Consider the following 15806-nt stretch of genomic DNA (forward strand, 5'->3'; position numbering starts at 1 on the left):
ACTATACTGACTCAACTCCTCTTATAATATGTGTTACTGTATATTTACTGACTAAAATACTAGTATTCTATCAAGTGACAGTGTGTGTGGTGTTAACAGGCAAATACACTGTGAAGAAGTCTCGCAGAACAGATGTGGAAGACTTAACGCCCAATCCTAAGAAACTTCTACAGATTGGAGGAGAGTTGCGTAAACTGAACAAAGTGATCAGTGACCTGACGCCTGTATCTGAGCTTCCTGTAACTGCCAGGCCTCGCTCTCGAAAAGAAAAAAACAAGCTGGCTTCCAGGTAACATACGCAATATTGTGCAATGACTGTTCCTCATGTTGCCAAATATAAACCTGGTATGGAACTTTAAAGGGAATCTGTCAGCAGGGAAGTCGTAGTCAAGGTAATGCCAGTACATTATAGGGCTCTTTCCAAAATTGCAGCTCCGTTATTGAGAAAAATCACTGTTTTATTCATATGCAAATTTGGTTAAAAGAGATTTTGGGGCATTTCTTATTTTTTCTTGGTGCCCTGTGTTGTAGATTACACTCACCGGCCACTTTATTAGGTACACCTGTCCAACTGCTCGTTAACACTTAATTTCTAATCAGCCAATCACATGGCGGCAACTCAGTGCATTTAGGCATGTAGACATGGTCAAGACAATCTCCTGCAGTTCAAACCGAGCATCAGTATGGGGAAGAAAGGTGATTTGGGTGCCTTTGAACGTGGCATGGTTGTTGGTGCCAGAAGGGCTGGTCTGAGTATTTCAGAAACTGCTGATCTACTGGGATTTTCACGCACAACCATCTCTAGGGTTTACAGAGAATGGTCCGAAAAAGAAAAAACATCCAGTGAGCGGCAGTTCTGTGGGCGGAAATGCGTTGTTGATGCCAGAGGTCAGAGGAGAATGGCCAGACTGGTTCGAGCTGATAGAAAGGCAACAGTGACTCAAATAGCCACCCGTTACAACCAAGGTAGCCAGAAGAGCATCTCTGAACGCACAGTACGTCGAACTTTGAGGCAGATGGGCTACAGCAGCAGAAGACCACACCGGGTGCCACTCCTTTCAGCTAAGAATAGGAAACTGAGGCTACAATTTGCACAAGCTAATCGAAATTGGACAATTGAAGATTGGAAAAACGTTGCCTGGTCTGATGAGTCTCGATTTCTGCTGCGACATTCGGATGGTAGGGTCAGAATTTGGCGTCAACAACATGAAAGCATGGATCCATCCTGCCTTGTATCAACGGTTCACGCTGGTGGTGGTGGTGTCATGGTGTGGGGAATATTTTCTTGGCACTCTTTGGGCCCCTTGGTACCAATTGAGCATCGTTGCAACGCCAAAGCCTACCTGAGTATTGTTGCTGACCATGTCCATCCCTTTATGACCACAATGTACCCAACATCTGATGGCTACTTTCAGCAGGAGAATGCGCCATGTCATAAAGCTGGAATCATCTCAGACTGGTTTCTTGAACATGACAATGAGTTCACTGTACTCCAATGGCCTCCACAGTCACCAGATCTCAATCCAATAGAGCATCTTTGGGATGTGGTGGAACGGGAGATTCGCATCATGGATGTGCAGCCGACAAATCTGCGGCAACTGTGTGATGCCATCATGTCAATATGGACCAAAATCTCTGAGGAATGCTTCCAGCACCTTGTTGAATCTCTGCCACGAAGAATTGAGGCAGTTCTGAAGGCAAAAGGGGGTCCAACCCGTTACTAGCATGGTGTACCTAATAAAGTGGCCGGTGAGTGTACTTTCCCATTGTGTTTTCTTGGAATTTAGGAAAGTTAAAGCATTGTATGCCATACTCGATAGGGTAGGAAATAATGAAATGATGTGAAAACATAGTTCTTGAATGGTCTGCTTTTTCTTTTGAACACAATAGTGCATCATGCATCATATAAACTTAAATGGGTTACCGTGAATTGAAACCATAAAAACGAAATTCTAGAGTGATGTATATGTATATTATATTAACGCTAACAATGCAAAAAGATCTGCGTGATCTGTGTCATTTTCAGTTTTTTCATCCCTCTACAGTTTGGGTCCTTTCATTTTTGTGGACAGGGACATACCTGTACCATGAGACAGGCTGAGTTCACACAGGGTTTTTTGGTCAGGATTTTGAGGCCGTATCTGCCTCAAAATCCTGACCAAAAGGACAGCTCCCATTGAAATCAATGGGAGCGGGTCAGTTCTTTTTTCCGGGAGCCGTTTGTTCCGGCTCCCGGAAAAAAGAAGCAACATGCTCATTCTTCATGGCCAGCTTAGGCTAGGTTCACACTAGCGTTCTCCTGTCCGTTCTGAGCTTTCCGTCTTCTGCATGGCAGAAGTCGGAAAGCTCAGACTGGGTCCGGCCGTGCGCGGCGGTGAGCGTTTTAGGCTCTCCGCTGCGAAACCAGATTTTTTTATCCGGACACAGAGTACTGCATGTCCGACTCTGTGTCCGGATTATAAAACCCGGTTTCGCAGCGGAGAGCCTAAAACGCTCACCGCCGCTCACGGCCGGACATCTCTCTCACCCATTCAAATGAATGGGTGAGAGAGACTCCTGCAGATTTCCGTATCCTGCCTCTGTTTTAGGCAGGAAACGGAAACATGCAGAACGGAGTTCACAACGCTGATGTGAACGAGCCGTTAGTTCACACTGTCAGTGTTTGGTCATTGATTTGCATCAGTGATTGCGTGCCAAAGCCAGGTGAGGGTTGACAACACAGAATTGGAGCCAATATTTCCATTATGCCTTACCTCTATGTAGTCTCCTCTCCTGGTTTTGGCTCACAATCTCTGTTGCACATCACTGACGTGTGAATAAGGCCTTAGTGTAATTAGCTGAGTTAAACAACATGACTCAGACTAACGCTGCGCAGAGACTTATGTCATTTCTAAATTACTTTTGACTTCCATCCATTACTGCTAGTTTCCATTTATCAGCTTTTTTACCCCTTCAGTATAGTAGTGAAATGCTGGTAGAAAACTAATTACGGAACTATTCCCATTGTTTTTCTTGGGCCAGTTTCTGGTATCCAATACATCAGTTGGCATGCTGGATTTCTCACAGTGATGAATAGAAGAACTCAGTGTTTTTCTGTCTGGCTATGGAAATTAACCAGTGCACAGAAACATCTCACATGTGTTTGGCTGAGGCGTGAAAGAAAGGGCTGAACACTATTGATATACAGAACCAGTCAAACATTTGGACACACCACAGTTATACAGTTTTTTTTTTTTCTTTTTTTTTCTTTTTTTGTTCAATTTTAATCTGCAATACAGAAAATTGAAGACATATGGAATTAAGTAGTAAACAAAAAAGTGTTAAATAAACCAGAATATGTTCTATATTTTATATTCTTCAAAGTAGCCCCTTTTGCTTTGATGACATGTTGTCACGCTGTTGGCATTCTCTCAGCTTTATGAGGTAGTCACCTGGAACGGTTTCCAATTAGCAGGCATGTCTTGTTAAGATATAATTTGTGGAACTTCTTGTTTTCATAATTGTGCTTGAGACCGTCATATGAGTTGTGCATACATGATTGGTATAATGTGTATGGTCAGCTATTCAACTATTGTTCTAATCCACATTATGGCAAGAAGCATTCAAAAAAAAAGTAAAGAAAAATGAAATTCCATAATTTCTTTAAGAAATTTTTTTAAAAATGTGATTTAATTGAAGGTATCCCTAAGTGTATTGATGAAAATGACCCCAGAAAAGAAAAACAAGAGTTATCTCTGCAACAGAGCACAAGTTCGTTAGAGTTACCAATCTTGGAAATTGAGAGCACCTCATGTTAGAGCCTCCATAAATGCTTCCCAAAGATTAAGTATCAGACACATCTCAAAATCAACTATTCAGAGGAGACTGTGGGAATCAGTCCTATGGTTGAATTGCTGCAAGGAAGCCGCTACTGAGGAAAAAGAAGAAGAGAATTGTTTCACCAAGAAAGAAAACTAGTGGATATTAGACCACGAGGGATCTGTACTTTGGCTGGCTTAGTCAAAATTAGAAATTTTTGGTTCCAACTGTCATGTTGCGGGAGGCAGAAATAGTGAATGGACAGGTTCCATATTTGGGGTTCCTACCGTGAAGTGGGTAGGAGAGGGTGTGATGGTGCGGGACGCTTTGCTGGTGACACGGTTAGTGATTTATTCAAGCTTTAAGGCCCACTTAACCAGCATTCGGCAGCCACGTTTTATCCTGTCTGGTTTGCATTTGGTGGACCCATTTGTTTTTCAGCTGGGCATTGATCGCAAATATCCCCTCTTTCCATGTAAGTGATATTTGATCAAGAAGAGGACTGAGGAAGTAGTCCATCAGATGATATGTTATCCACAATTGCCTGACCTAAATCCAATTGAGATGGTTTGGAATGAGCTGGATCACAGAGTAAAGGCAAAGCAGCCAATGAGTGCTCTGCTTTTCTGAGAACTCCTTTAAGACTGCTGGAAAACCATACCAGGTGGCTACATTATGAAGGTGATTGAGAGCATACCTATTGCAAAGTTGTCATTAAAGCAAAAGGAGGCTACTTTCAAGAATCTAACATAGACCAGAAAATGTTTTATAACATATTTATTTGTTTACTGCGTTTCTTCATAGCTTACAAGTCTCCAAATATAAATCTGTAACGCAGAAATAGATGGAATAAAAAGGTGCATCCAAACCCTGTAGGTAAGCTAGGTAAAACATGAAGGCATATAAACAGATGGTTCTCCCTATACCCCCACATGATAGCTGTGTATTTGCTTTTGCATCTGCTTTCTTGGCGTTTAGGAAGCACGGTACAGAATGTACACTATGTTGCAATGTTCTCACAGTGTGGAGCATTCTTTTCTGACCTTTCTGACATCCCTTGAATTCATTTGCGATAAGACTGAGAATTTTCTTGACAGACTTTTGCTTATCTTTCTAATGCAGAGCTTGTCGGCTAAAGAAAAAGGCACAATACGAAGCCAATAAAGTGAAGCTATGGGGCCTGAACACAGAATACAGTAAGATCTCGATTACGTTCTGTATAATACCTGTGCTTGCGTCAAAATCAGAGTATATGTCGAACAGTAAAAATAATATAGAGTAGGACAGATCTCATATATTTCTTAATATATTCCATTTCACAGATAACTTGCTCTTTGTGATCAATTCAATCAAGCAAGAGATCATGTCTCGTATGCAAATTCCATGGGAGGAATGGTCCGCAAGCATGGAACAGAAACTGGATAACCTTATCAAGGATACACTTGGTATATGTCTTATTTTTTTTATATTTCACAGCAATTGTTTACACATAGGGATTTGCACGTGAATATGCCACATGTGGGGGAATATTCACGGAGCATTGTGGTTTAACCCTAGTTTGTAACATATATTATTATTGTTGTTCTAGTTTAGCTTTTTACTTCTGTGAATATAAATTGTTGAATTTGGTGGACATCTCCAGCAGAAGCTGCAACTAAGGCCTCGTTCACATCTGCATTGGTATTCTGTTCGGGGAAGACCACATGAAGACCCCCCACCAAATGGAATATCAAACGCAATTGTAAACGCTGTGCAGTAAAAGCACATGGACCCCATAGACTATAATGGGGTCCGTGTGCTGGCCGCTAGATCTCTGCAGGGAACATGCAGCCAGGAAAGTAGTTCACAATCTATTTTCCTGTCCGTATGATTTGCACAGGCAGCACGCAGCAAGCACACAGACCCCATTATAGTCTATGGGATCCGTGTGCTTTTACTGCACAGCGCTTGCAATTGTGTTTGGTTTTCCCCACGCGGACTCCCCCGGACGTAATACCAATGCAGATGTGAACCAAGCATAAGACTGTTCCTTTTCAGCAAAAGGTTCCAGCCCAATGGTGTTTCAGTATGCACAGAATGTTATCTTTTCATTTTAAAGGGGAACTTGTCAGGTCAATTTTGGATGCTAAACCACTCACAGGTCCCTATTGGCTGGTGGTAGTCAGGTGTCCAATATAGCCTACTAACTAGGACTGTAGTGGCTGCTATGGAAGAAATGAATGCTATTGTCCTACTCAAAACTGTCTAATTCTAATGTGAGTAAAGTCGTCTACCACCAGCAGAATCTCTTCTATACCACTTGTATGCTGCTGTGGGGAGTGTAGTGGCGTAGTGAACATACCTTTGCTGTGTCAAAGTGTGTGGCAGACACGACCCAAGTGCACTGAGCAGATCATTTTCATACGGATGAAAAGTTAATTTTCTCAACAATAAGATTTCACTTTGACAAAAAAAAAAGTTCACTATGCCACTAAATGTTCTAACAAAATATATGTGCTGTAGAAGTGATTTTGGTGGTGGTAGTCTTTTTCTTTAATATTTGGGACAAATTTATACTTAACACTGTATACAAGTGCTGTCTCTAACATTCCCTTATGTATGCTGAGTCCTAGCTGGCATTGAAATTTGCTGTGCCTAAATGTCCTGTACATCTATATAACATTCACATCAGTTTGGACATGATGCCTTTTTTCCATTCATTTTAGTGGCAGCTTTTGGCAAACATTCTTTGCTCAGTATGTTTTGGTGTTTGTTTTTTGTTGTTGTTGTTTTTTTTTTTTTTTTTTTTAGCCCATTTCCCTAACTTGTGTATATTTTGGTTTTTCTTTGTATCTAACTTAAAGGGGTTGTCTAGTATTAAATACTCATTTTCAGTTGGAATCATTAAAAAACAAATCCTCATGTCTAGATATTGCAGTTCTACTTGTTAAATCACTTTATATTCCATCTTAGAACATCCTCCTAATGTATCTGGTGCTCAGGCCCACACAGGCTTTGCACTTTGTCAAGCTCCGTATTTCAACCTGATACTCTTCAGGTCATACACTAAGAATCCGCTCACCATATTCGATCAGTAAACAATCCTCTTAAAGCAGTGATTAAAGGTTTTACAATGTAACTGCGTAAAGTATAACTAAACTTTTAGACAACTTTTGATTTTCTGCCAGTGTTTGTGTCATTAATAAATTGTGTAATTTACTTTACTAACAAATCTTGACTCCTTTCTGTGAAATTCTGTACTTCTTTCTCTTGCTTCTGTATTGCGAGCTGTTCCTGCCTTTCACTGTATGTTACTGTGTACAGGAGTACAGGCTGTGCAACATGTAGAGAAAATAAGTGTAGTAGATGTTATAAGGCTTGAGTTCACACGGGGTATTTTGGTCAGGAGTTTGAGGCTGTATCTGGCTCAAAATCCTGACCAAAAAGACAGCTTCCATTGAAATCAATGAGAGCTGGTCAGTTCTTTTTTTTCAGGAGCCGTTTGTTCCGGCTCCCAGAAAATAGAAAGGACATGCTCATTCTCCAGGCGGAGTCACCTCGCGAATCCGCCTGAAGACACTCCCTCCTCCTGACTAGGCCTATTCATTGGGCCTAATCCAGAGCGAACTGCGCGACTGGATGCCGGTATACTGCACCAGCATCCAGTCGCAGCTACCCATTTTTTGGTCCGGAAACTGAAGCAGACTCCACCTCAGTTTCCGGACCAAAAAACCCTTGTGAACCTGACCTTAAATGTACAAACTTTTGGTATCATATGAAAGAGAAAAGATTTCAGTGTAATCAATATTATTTCCAGAAATGTCACTGGTTGAAAACATAGAACTATTCCTATCATAAATATTATTCAGCTGCATATAAATATCCTACCGTATTTTGCGGACTATAAGGCGCACCGGACTATAAGGCGCATTACCCATGAGCGCCTTATAGTCCTGCCTAGGTCCATATATAAGGCGCACCGGACTACAAGGCGCAGCGCTGTCCGGTGCGCCTTATATGATTGAAAGCGGCGGCCGGCAGACTTTGCCGGCGGCCGCTTAACCCCCCGCGTGCCAGCCGCTTCTATTCATTTCAATGGTACGCTTCCATTGAAATGAATGGAAGCGCTCGGCACACGAGGAGTTAAAGAACTTCCTTCTTGATCACGTCGGAATAATCTCCTTACCTTTTTACCATAGCCAGCGCCGCCTTCTTCCGCAGCTCCGTCTCTGTCTTCTTTGGGCCTCATGGATGACGCATGCGCAGTCGGCTCTAACAGGCTCTCGCAGCCAGAGCCGACTGCGCATGCGTCATCCATGAGGCCCAAAGAAGACGACACGGAAGGCGCGAACACAGCTCAGGGAGAAGGCGGCGCTGGCTATGGGAAAGGTAAGAGACGAATAGTCTTTTAAGGCTATTCCGACGTGGTTAGGGGGAAGAGGTTCTTTTAATGGTAGAATCTAGAGTTGAGCGAGTACTGTTCGGATCGGCTGATCCGAACAGTACTCGCTCATCTCTAGTAGAATCTCTTTAAGCAGCGGCCGCCGGCAAAGTCTGCATGCCGCTTCCATACATTACAATGAGAGCGCGCTATTCAAATAATTAGAGATGAACGAATACTATTTGAATAGCGCGCTCCCATTGCAATGTATGGAAGCGGCATGCAGACTTTGCCGGCGGCCGCCGCTTAACTCCTCGCGTGCCGCCGCTTAACTCCTCGCGTGCCGCCGCTTCAAGCCTTATATAAGGCGCACCAGACTATAAGGCGCACTTTCGATTTCTGAGGAAATCGAAGTATTTTATGTGCGCCTTATAGTCCGGAAAATACGGTAATCCTAACTGTGTTTTGAACCAGTGATATCTCTGGAAATAATTTAGGTAGCACTGCAACTGAATCTCCTCTTTCATATGACAGCAAGGAACCGTTGAAGTGTATATAACGGTTTGAAGTCCCCTACCCTTATTTTCTCTACATGTTACACAGCGCCATACACAGTAACATTCAGTGAGAGGCAGAAACAGCTCTTAATACAAAAGCAAAGGGGATAGTAAAGAGATTTGGGATTTCACAGAAAGGAGCCAAAATTTGTTAATAAAGTATATTACAAAATTTAGTAATGACGAATACTACAAGAACGTCAAAAGTCATTAGAAAGTTTAGTTACTCTTTAAAACTGAGTTTGTACTAATGTCGTCATTTTTTTTTTTTTTTTTTTTTTCCAGGGTCATCAGTAGCAGGCCAGACATCCGAGTTTGTAAATCAGGTTTTGGAAAAAACTTCAGAGGGAGATCCCACTGGTGGCCTAGTGGGACTTCGTATACCCACTTCAAAGGTGTGACGCCTTCTCCTCACATCCAGTGCTGATGCGTCATCATCCCATGTCTTCTCCCAAGTCTGCACTAAAATCTCCATTCGATTTTGCATGTGTATCCTCTCACCATCTGTTATGATTATATTTAGCAGGTTTGTTGGGTGGAATAAGCAAACTGACATGCTGACAAGTGCGAGTACCCATTGCATGGAACTCTGTTATCACAATGTCTGGTTGTTAGTGGCTATTTGTTCATAGAGTACTATTGGCAGCAATTCTATCATTGCCATAGAGTATATATATTCAATTTAAATGTGCAAAAACAAATAGGCAACATGTATTGTATTTGTAGTGTTTGTCTTAGAGTCAGAAACAGATTTTATTTTTCTTTTTAGGTTCACATAGTTTTGAGCTAATGCCAAAATTAGCTGGAATAAGCTTCAGACACAAGTGATAATAAGCCACTATCTGAAATGGGAGTTGAAGACATAATTCCTGTTCTAAATGCAGAACTTGGATGCAAGTTCACTGCACGACATGATGCAGTAGCAGTGCAAATGTCAAAAAGTGGCTTTCTATAAAATGCGTATTTGCTGATAAAATAACATTGCGATAGCCGATAGTTTGTCGCAAGTGGAACTATGATCTTAAGAGACTTATCTTTGTGCCTTGTAATTTGCGGAGTGAAAAAGACTCTTCTTCAGCTTAAAGCCGTTAAGGATTTTTTGTATGCTTTAAAAGTTCTAAGATATTTTAAACCTTGTAGTGTAGTGGCCTAAGATGCATAGTTTGGTGCATATTTATCGGGTTAAGCTTAAATGTTTAAAAGAAAAAAAAAAAATCCTTGTGACTTCCTATTTTTTCCGAATGTACATAGGAACATGTTGAAAATGTAGATATGTGCCACAGAGTCTGTGAATTGTAATAGAAACATAAAAAAAGGAAAAAAAAACAAAACATAAAAAGCAACAAAAGAGTAAAAAACAGAAAAAGGTGGCTCTTGAACTATAAGCCGCACTTTTTTTTTTTCCTTGTTTGTTCTTTTTCTTCTCTTTGGTACTTTTACTTGGAAAAGAGAGAAACAAAAATTGCACATTACTTTGATTGTTTTCTTTTTTGTTTTGTACCAAAGAAAAACACATTGAGGTGGCAGACTGCCAGTCAAAGTAAAGATTTGCACAGCTTATAAGATACTGTAATGAATGTAAAAAAAAAATAAAAAATATAAATATATATATATATAAATATAAAACTGAGGTCAGCGGAATTCTGGGATAGCTAGGGAATTTCATAAACTGTGAATTTTTTTTTTTTTTTTCGTAGTGGTCCAATTTTCCAAGTATCAATACGTACATTTGGAGGGTGCATTCACAGTCTTGTGTCTACATTCGAGAGACTGATTTTCCCTTTGTAGATAAGAAAAGACTATATTATTTTTATTACTATATTGAATTTTCAGATTTTTGGAGGAAAGGCGGAGCTGCTATATTTCTTTTTATCTAGTTCAACTTCCAGAATCTGATATTTCCCATCCTAGCCAGGTGGTATGAAACATGTAGGCCCATTGGCATTGTAAAAGAGAATAAATATATATATATAAATAAATATATCTATTTTTGCTATTTTAACATGCACCTGAATATATTAATCTTCAGACCGAAGGGGAGAGAGAAAGTAAAAAAAAAATAATTTTAGATATTGTAATATTTGCCAATATTCTTTTTCTTAATGTTCTTGATCATTCAGAGCATGACCTGATATGAAAGATTAAAAATGTTTAAGATGTTAAAAAAAAAAAAAAAAAAAAAATAAAAATAAAAACAAAAAAATTAAAAAATAATAGATTTTATATTTTTGTACTAGTACTGCAGGAATTGCTTCTTTGGATGTTAGGGACTTGAATTTATTTCATGTTTGTAAATGTGTATTTGTTTTATCCTGCATGTAGTAGTTTTGCTGATGCATGGAGTGTAGTAATGCTCCTATCTTAGTAAAGAAGGTTACAGCAGGGGAATGGTTCATGAAACTTTGTAAAAGCTTTGAAGTCGGTGAGTCTACATAGATATATGTTCTGGCTCAGCCCCGAGCAGTCTATTGTTAGCTCACTAGCTCTAGCAGTTTTCTTCATTTGGATCAATCTCTGCCCTTTAAGGGTCCATTCACACGGAGGAATTTGGCGTGGAATTTCAGCGTTGAGAAAAAAGCCTCTCATTGACTTCAATGAACCCATTGAAGTCAATAGGAGGCTTTTTTTTCAGCACTGAAATTCCACACCAAATTCCTCACCATTTTCCTCCGTGTGAACGGACCCTAAAGCAAAAGGCAGTGCTTGAGCTTTCACTTCCAACCTAAGTATCCATAGTATCTGTTCCCATTTATTCATCCAAATTCTTGAAGTATATGCCATAAAAGTTAAATGTGGATTGTGGGATTGTGTTTTTTTTTTTTGTTTGGTTTTTTTTTTGTGTATGATGTCCTGTGGTACTGTGGTAGTTGTAATGCCAAAAAGAGAGATGGATCCCTAAAGATGTGCCTTACATATTTTGTAAATTTGGGGATGTTTCTGTTTGAGGTCTTAATGAATTCTTAACCATTTAACAATAGGCGTGATGCAGCTCTATTCATCACATTTTCCTTAAATGTTATTTTCCTTGTAAACATCAGGTAAGTAGAATGCAAGAGTAGTATATGATATGACAGTGCTAGTATCGATAAGTTAACGTTCAGTATTCGGGTACATAAGGATTGGTGGTTGTAGTTCAATACCTCGGTTTTTGGTCAGTAAATGGTGGCTTTGGTAGTTTTGGACCTTACTAGAGTGATATCTTTTTTGGTGTGAACTTTTGTGCCGCTGAAATCTAGCCATATAGCCATTGCAAGTTGTATGTGGGGTCAAGTTGCCTGTTGTGAGGCTAATGTTCACAAGGTTCAGGGGAACTTCGTATGGTTAATAAATCATTTTTGAGTCCTACTTGGAGTTAATATTTTGCAGCATTATTTTTGGTCTGTGTGATGCTTCGTTCACCTCCACATCCTGGAAAACCTCCTGACATATGCAACTATATACCATACAGTCACCAGTTGACACATTGATAACTTTTCCCCATAGCATTCCTTTTGTATTTAGTATAGTCACAGGAAGAGAGAAATCAATTCTGACACATAGCACCCAGTATGTAGTACCCTCACTTAGTATGTGGGTAGAAGTCTTGAGCTGTGTTTGCACAACAATGTACAACACATTTTGGTACACAAAACACTTGTATTGCCTGCAACATAGACATCAAGTATGCTTTAAGCATAAGCATTTGGTTTTTTTTCACTGAAATGAAGGAATATACACTCCAAATTCACTCCTTTTGCTATTTGGTGTGTGTATTGTTTGCTTTATAGGCACTTACGTTGCTGAAAATACCCACACCCAAAAAAGTGCCTAGATATCAGAAGCTGATTTCTCTTGAAATTGGAGACCTGTATTTTTTTTGGCCAGTAACGCTAGGCTCACACTAGTGTTTGCATTTCCATTCTTTGGGTACACTTGAGGAATGGAAACCCTATCTGTTTAAAAAGCTGTTACCTGCAGAAACCCGTGGACCCCATAGACTATAATGGAGTCCGCCGGGTTTCCGCCTGGTTTCCCACAATTTTATATTGGAATAGGGGACGGAGTCCCCAAACTCTAGTGTGAACCCTAAAATATGCCATGTGAATATGCCCTAAAGAGGTGATACGCTTTAGAGTACTAGCCAAACATCTAAGCTTTTTTCAACATGCCCAGTTCTCAAGGAAGATAAGTTGCTACCAATGAGAACACATGCATATTCAGCCTAGCCCAGTATATGAGTGGGGAATATTAGCTGTCCACCAAATACACATTTGCCTGAACACTGTCTAAGGTGTATGGCCACCTTAAGATTATATTTGTTGCATACATTGGGAACATTTCCTGGCATATTTGCCACATGGTGATTGTAACGAAACTTTTCCTGAAATTTTATAGTTCTATGAAAACTGGGTTTGATCCTAGAAAGGGGAGAGATGGACCCCCACTTATAACGCAGACCTGAAATAAGACTGTGCAAAAAGCCTTTAAAACCCTTTGCAGGCATCGGTCAGTGAACATGCCATACTAACTTGTGCAACCAGTTTTGGTGGGGAAGTCCAGTCATATTGACCTTCAGTATGTGTTTGATACATGTGAGACCCACCACTGATTTCCAAAATAAAAGGGCTCTGTGGAACCTTTTGGTATTGTTCAGAGATCTAGGTTACTTGAGGAAGAATTGATCCTCTGTGACAATGTCCTTAGGTTAAGAGTTCTTTTATTCTGAAAATGAGCCATACTCTGTATTCCCAGGGTTTCCCATGCGGATGACCTCGCATGTATCTGTGGCTGGATTTCCTCTTTACTCATGGTGAGAATAGATACACTGAGGTTCTCTTCTATAACTGAGACCTCGGCCATGTGCCATGTTGTGTCCACTACAGTAGTTGATGGCATGAACATCTCCTAACCTATTGATACCAAACCTACTGCACTTTCTATTCAAGTATTTATTCTTCTTTTACAGAGCCTGTTGTTTTTGAGATTTACGATGTTACAAATTTCTGACTCCTACCCCCCGAGAGTACGCCGAGCTAGCTAGATGCAGGATAAAAGTTGTTGGCGATGTGAGGATAGTGCAGAGAGGGATAGCTGGCCATACACAATGCAGTTTTTCTTATGATTTGATACCACCATAACAACAGACATTGTGCATTATAAAACTGCGCAAATGATTGTTTCGCAAGAGCAGAATAGCATATATTTCTTGAAACAATTTTCCAGCGCAATATCAATGCAAACAATCATGTTCCATTGCAGGCAGTGGGCATTGTAACTATCTTTTCTACATATACACAAGCAAGTGGTAACATAAATAAGTAGCTATAAAAGCTACCAAGTTTATTGTGCAGAAGCAACACCGCATGTGATAGGCTCATCTGTAGCAAGATATTAAATCTTTGCTAAATTGTCATGATAAAAAACACACAGTGTATGACCAGACTAAAGCGGATCTGCCAAGTCTTCTATGATGCGCTACTTTGATGGTAGGACAGGATAGAGGAGGAGAGGCTGGGCTCGGGGATATATGTGTTGTGTATGTGCTTTCTGTGTGCGCCCTGGCAGCAATTGAACAGCTTTTATTCAGAAATACTGAATCAAATAATAGAAAGCTATATATCCTGATATATAACTAACTACAGATAGCTCTGCCTCTCAGCCTCTATCCTGTACTACCAGATAGATGACTTAGCAGAGCCCTGTAAGCGACTACCTGATGTCAGGTCTATTGTATAAACAGGGCTCGCTTATTATTCAGTGTTGTATCCTGTTATAAAATTTAAATATATATATATATATATATATATATATATATATATATATATATATATATATATAATATGGTTTCCTTTACTTACTTCCAGTTTCCCTCTGGGAGAACCCCTTTAATTCACTACTCTCGTCCCATACTACAGAATAGATAGGTCTCAGCTCTGATTTTAATGGGGGCGGGTGGGGGAATGGGCATGCACAGCCTTCATCTCCAGGAGCTATGGAAATTTGTTGGAGCGCATGTTGAGTATAGTAACGGTATGGACATCTTTCCATCTCTCCATTAAAAATGGTAGAAAAAATGGCTTCTCTTCAGGAAATTAAGTACTTTGTGCGTTGTAGACATTGCACTGCGTTTCCCATTGATGTAAGCAGCAAGCATAGAAAGCCCCAGCCAGTTGAACTATCACATGTTATATAATAGGTGTGTGCCTCTTGGCCCACAGACTGAAGAAGCCATCTTCAGTAGCTGCTACATTGATGCCCAACCGTGTTTTGGGAGGTGCTCCTATTCTTTTGCACTTTGTTGTCCGATAGAAGGCCAGATCCTTCCTCACGACATTTCTGTTTTAACTTATTGGTGATAACATTTGGGAAGAGGTGGACATTTTGGAGTGCCTTATAACCAACTGGTGTTGCTTCCTGGTTTGCTTCCTCAAAGTCTGTTTTTGAGGGGGGAAAAAGGGGTTTCCTTGGTAACATACAGATTTCTTCAGTATATGTTCGCTCGGATATTCTTCTTTTTAGCCGCAGGCTTTTTTTCATATCCTTCTTGACACAGAGGGCAAATAGCTTGACATCCGTCAGCTGATGTTTGTCAGCGCAGCGCACAGTTATAATGCCAAAACCCTTTACCATGTGTAAGTGCTAGAGGGTATTTTAATGTACTGTATATTTCAGCCCTTTACTGCTGTAATAACACCCCAAGCCATTTCAATAGTCAACGGTAACTTCAAAACACATCACAGCTTCCACAGATCCTATACTTTGGGTTTTGCATTTGCTTTATGACAAACACAGGGCTATGTAAGAAATAAAAAACACTCCAACCATCTGACAGATGAATCTTACTACCTGCGCTTGTGTCCACACAAATAAACCCGCTCTGGTGTCCTTAAAAGCACAAATGACTCAGGAAACGCTAATACAATTCAATATTTTGTGGGCTCTTCTCACTAGGTATGATGTTTGTCACATATATATTGTTTAAGGGAAACCTGTAGAGCTTGATGTTCTTCTAAACCGTACGACACGTAATATATCCTAGATTGCTGTTGGACTGAATGATTGCAGTTCCCTTTGTTGATGGGCCATCTGTTTGTGTGTACAGGGCGCTAGTG

The 15806-nt window shown here is 40.3% G+C and overlaps 1 protein-coding gene across 1 annotated transcript in view; it reads left to right on the forward strand.

The window, feature by feature from the left end:
• CREBRF (CREB3 regulatory factor) overlaps positions 1–14438 on the forward strand; it is a 34601-nt gene extending 20163 nt beyond the window's left edge. Inside the window, exons 6-10 of the mRNA XM_075274721.1 lie at positions 100–289; positions 4921–4994; positions 5121–5243; positions 9001–11242; positions 11406–14438. Coding sequence (XP_075130822.1) covers positions 100–289; positions 4921–4994; positions 5121–5243; positions 9001–9116 — 503 coding nt within the window. The 3' untranslated portion in view covers positions 9117–11242; positions 11406–14438. The remainder of the gene's footprint in view (positions 1–99; positions 290–4920; positions 4995–5120; positions 5244–9000; positions 11243–11405) is intronic.
• Positions 14439–15806: the final 1368 nt, after the last annotated feature.

This window comes from Leptodactylus fuscus, chromosome 5, assembly GCF_031893055.1.
Source record: "Leptodactylus fuscus isolate aLepFus1 chromosome 5, aLepFus1.hap2, whole genome shotgun sequence".
Taxonomy (NCBI): Eukaryota; Metazoa; Chordata; class Amphibia; order Anura; family Leptodactylidae; genus Leptodactylus; species Leptodactylus fuscus.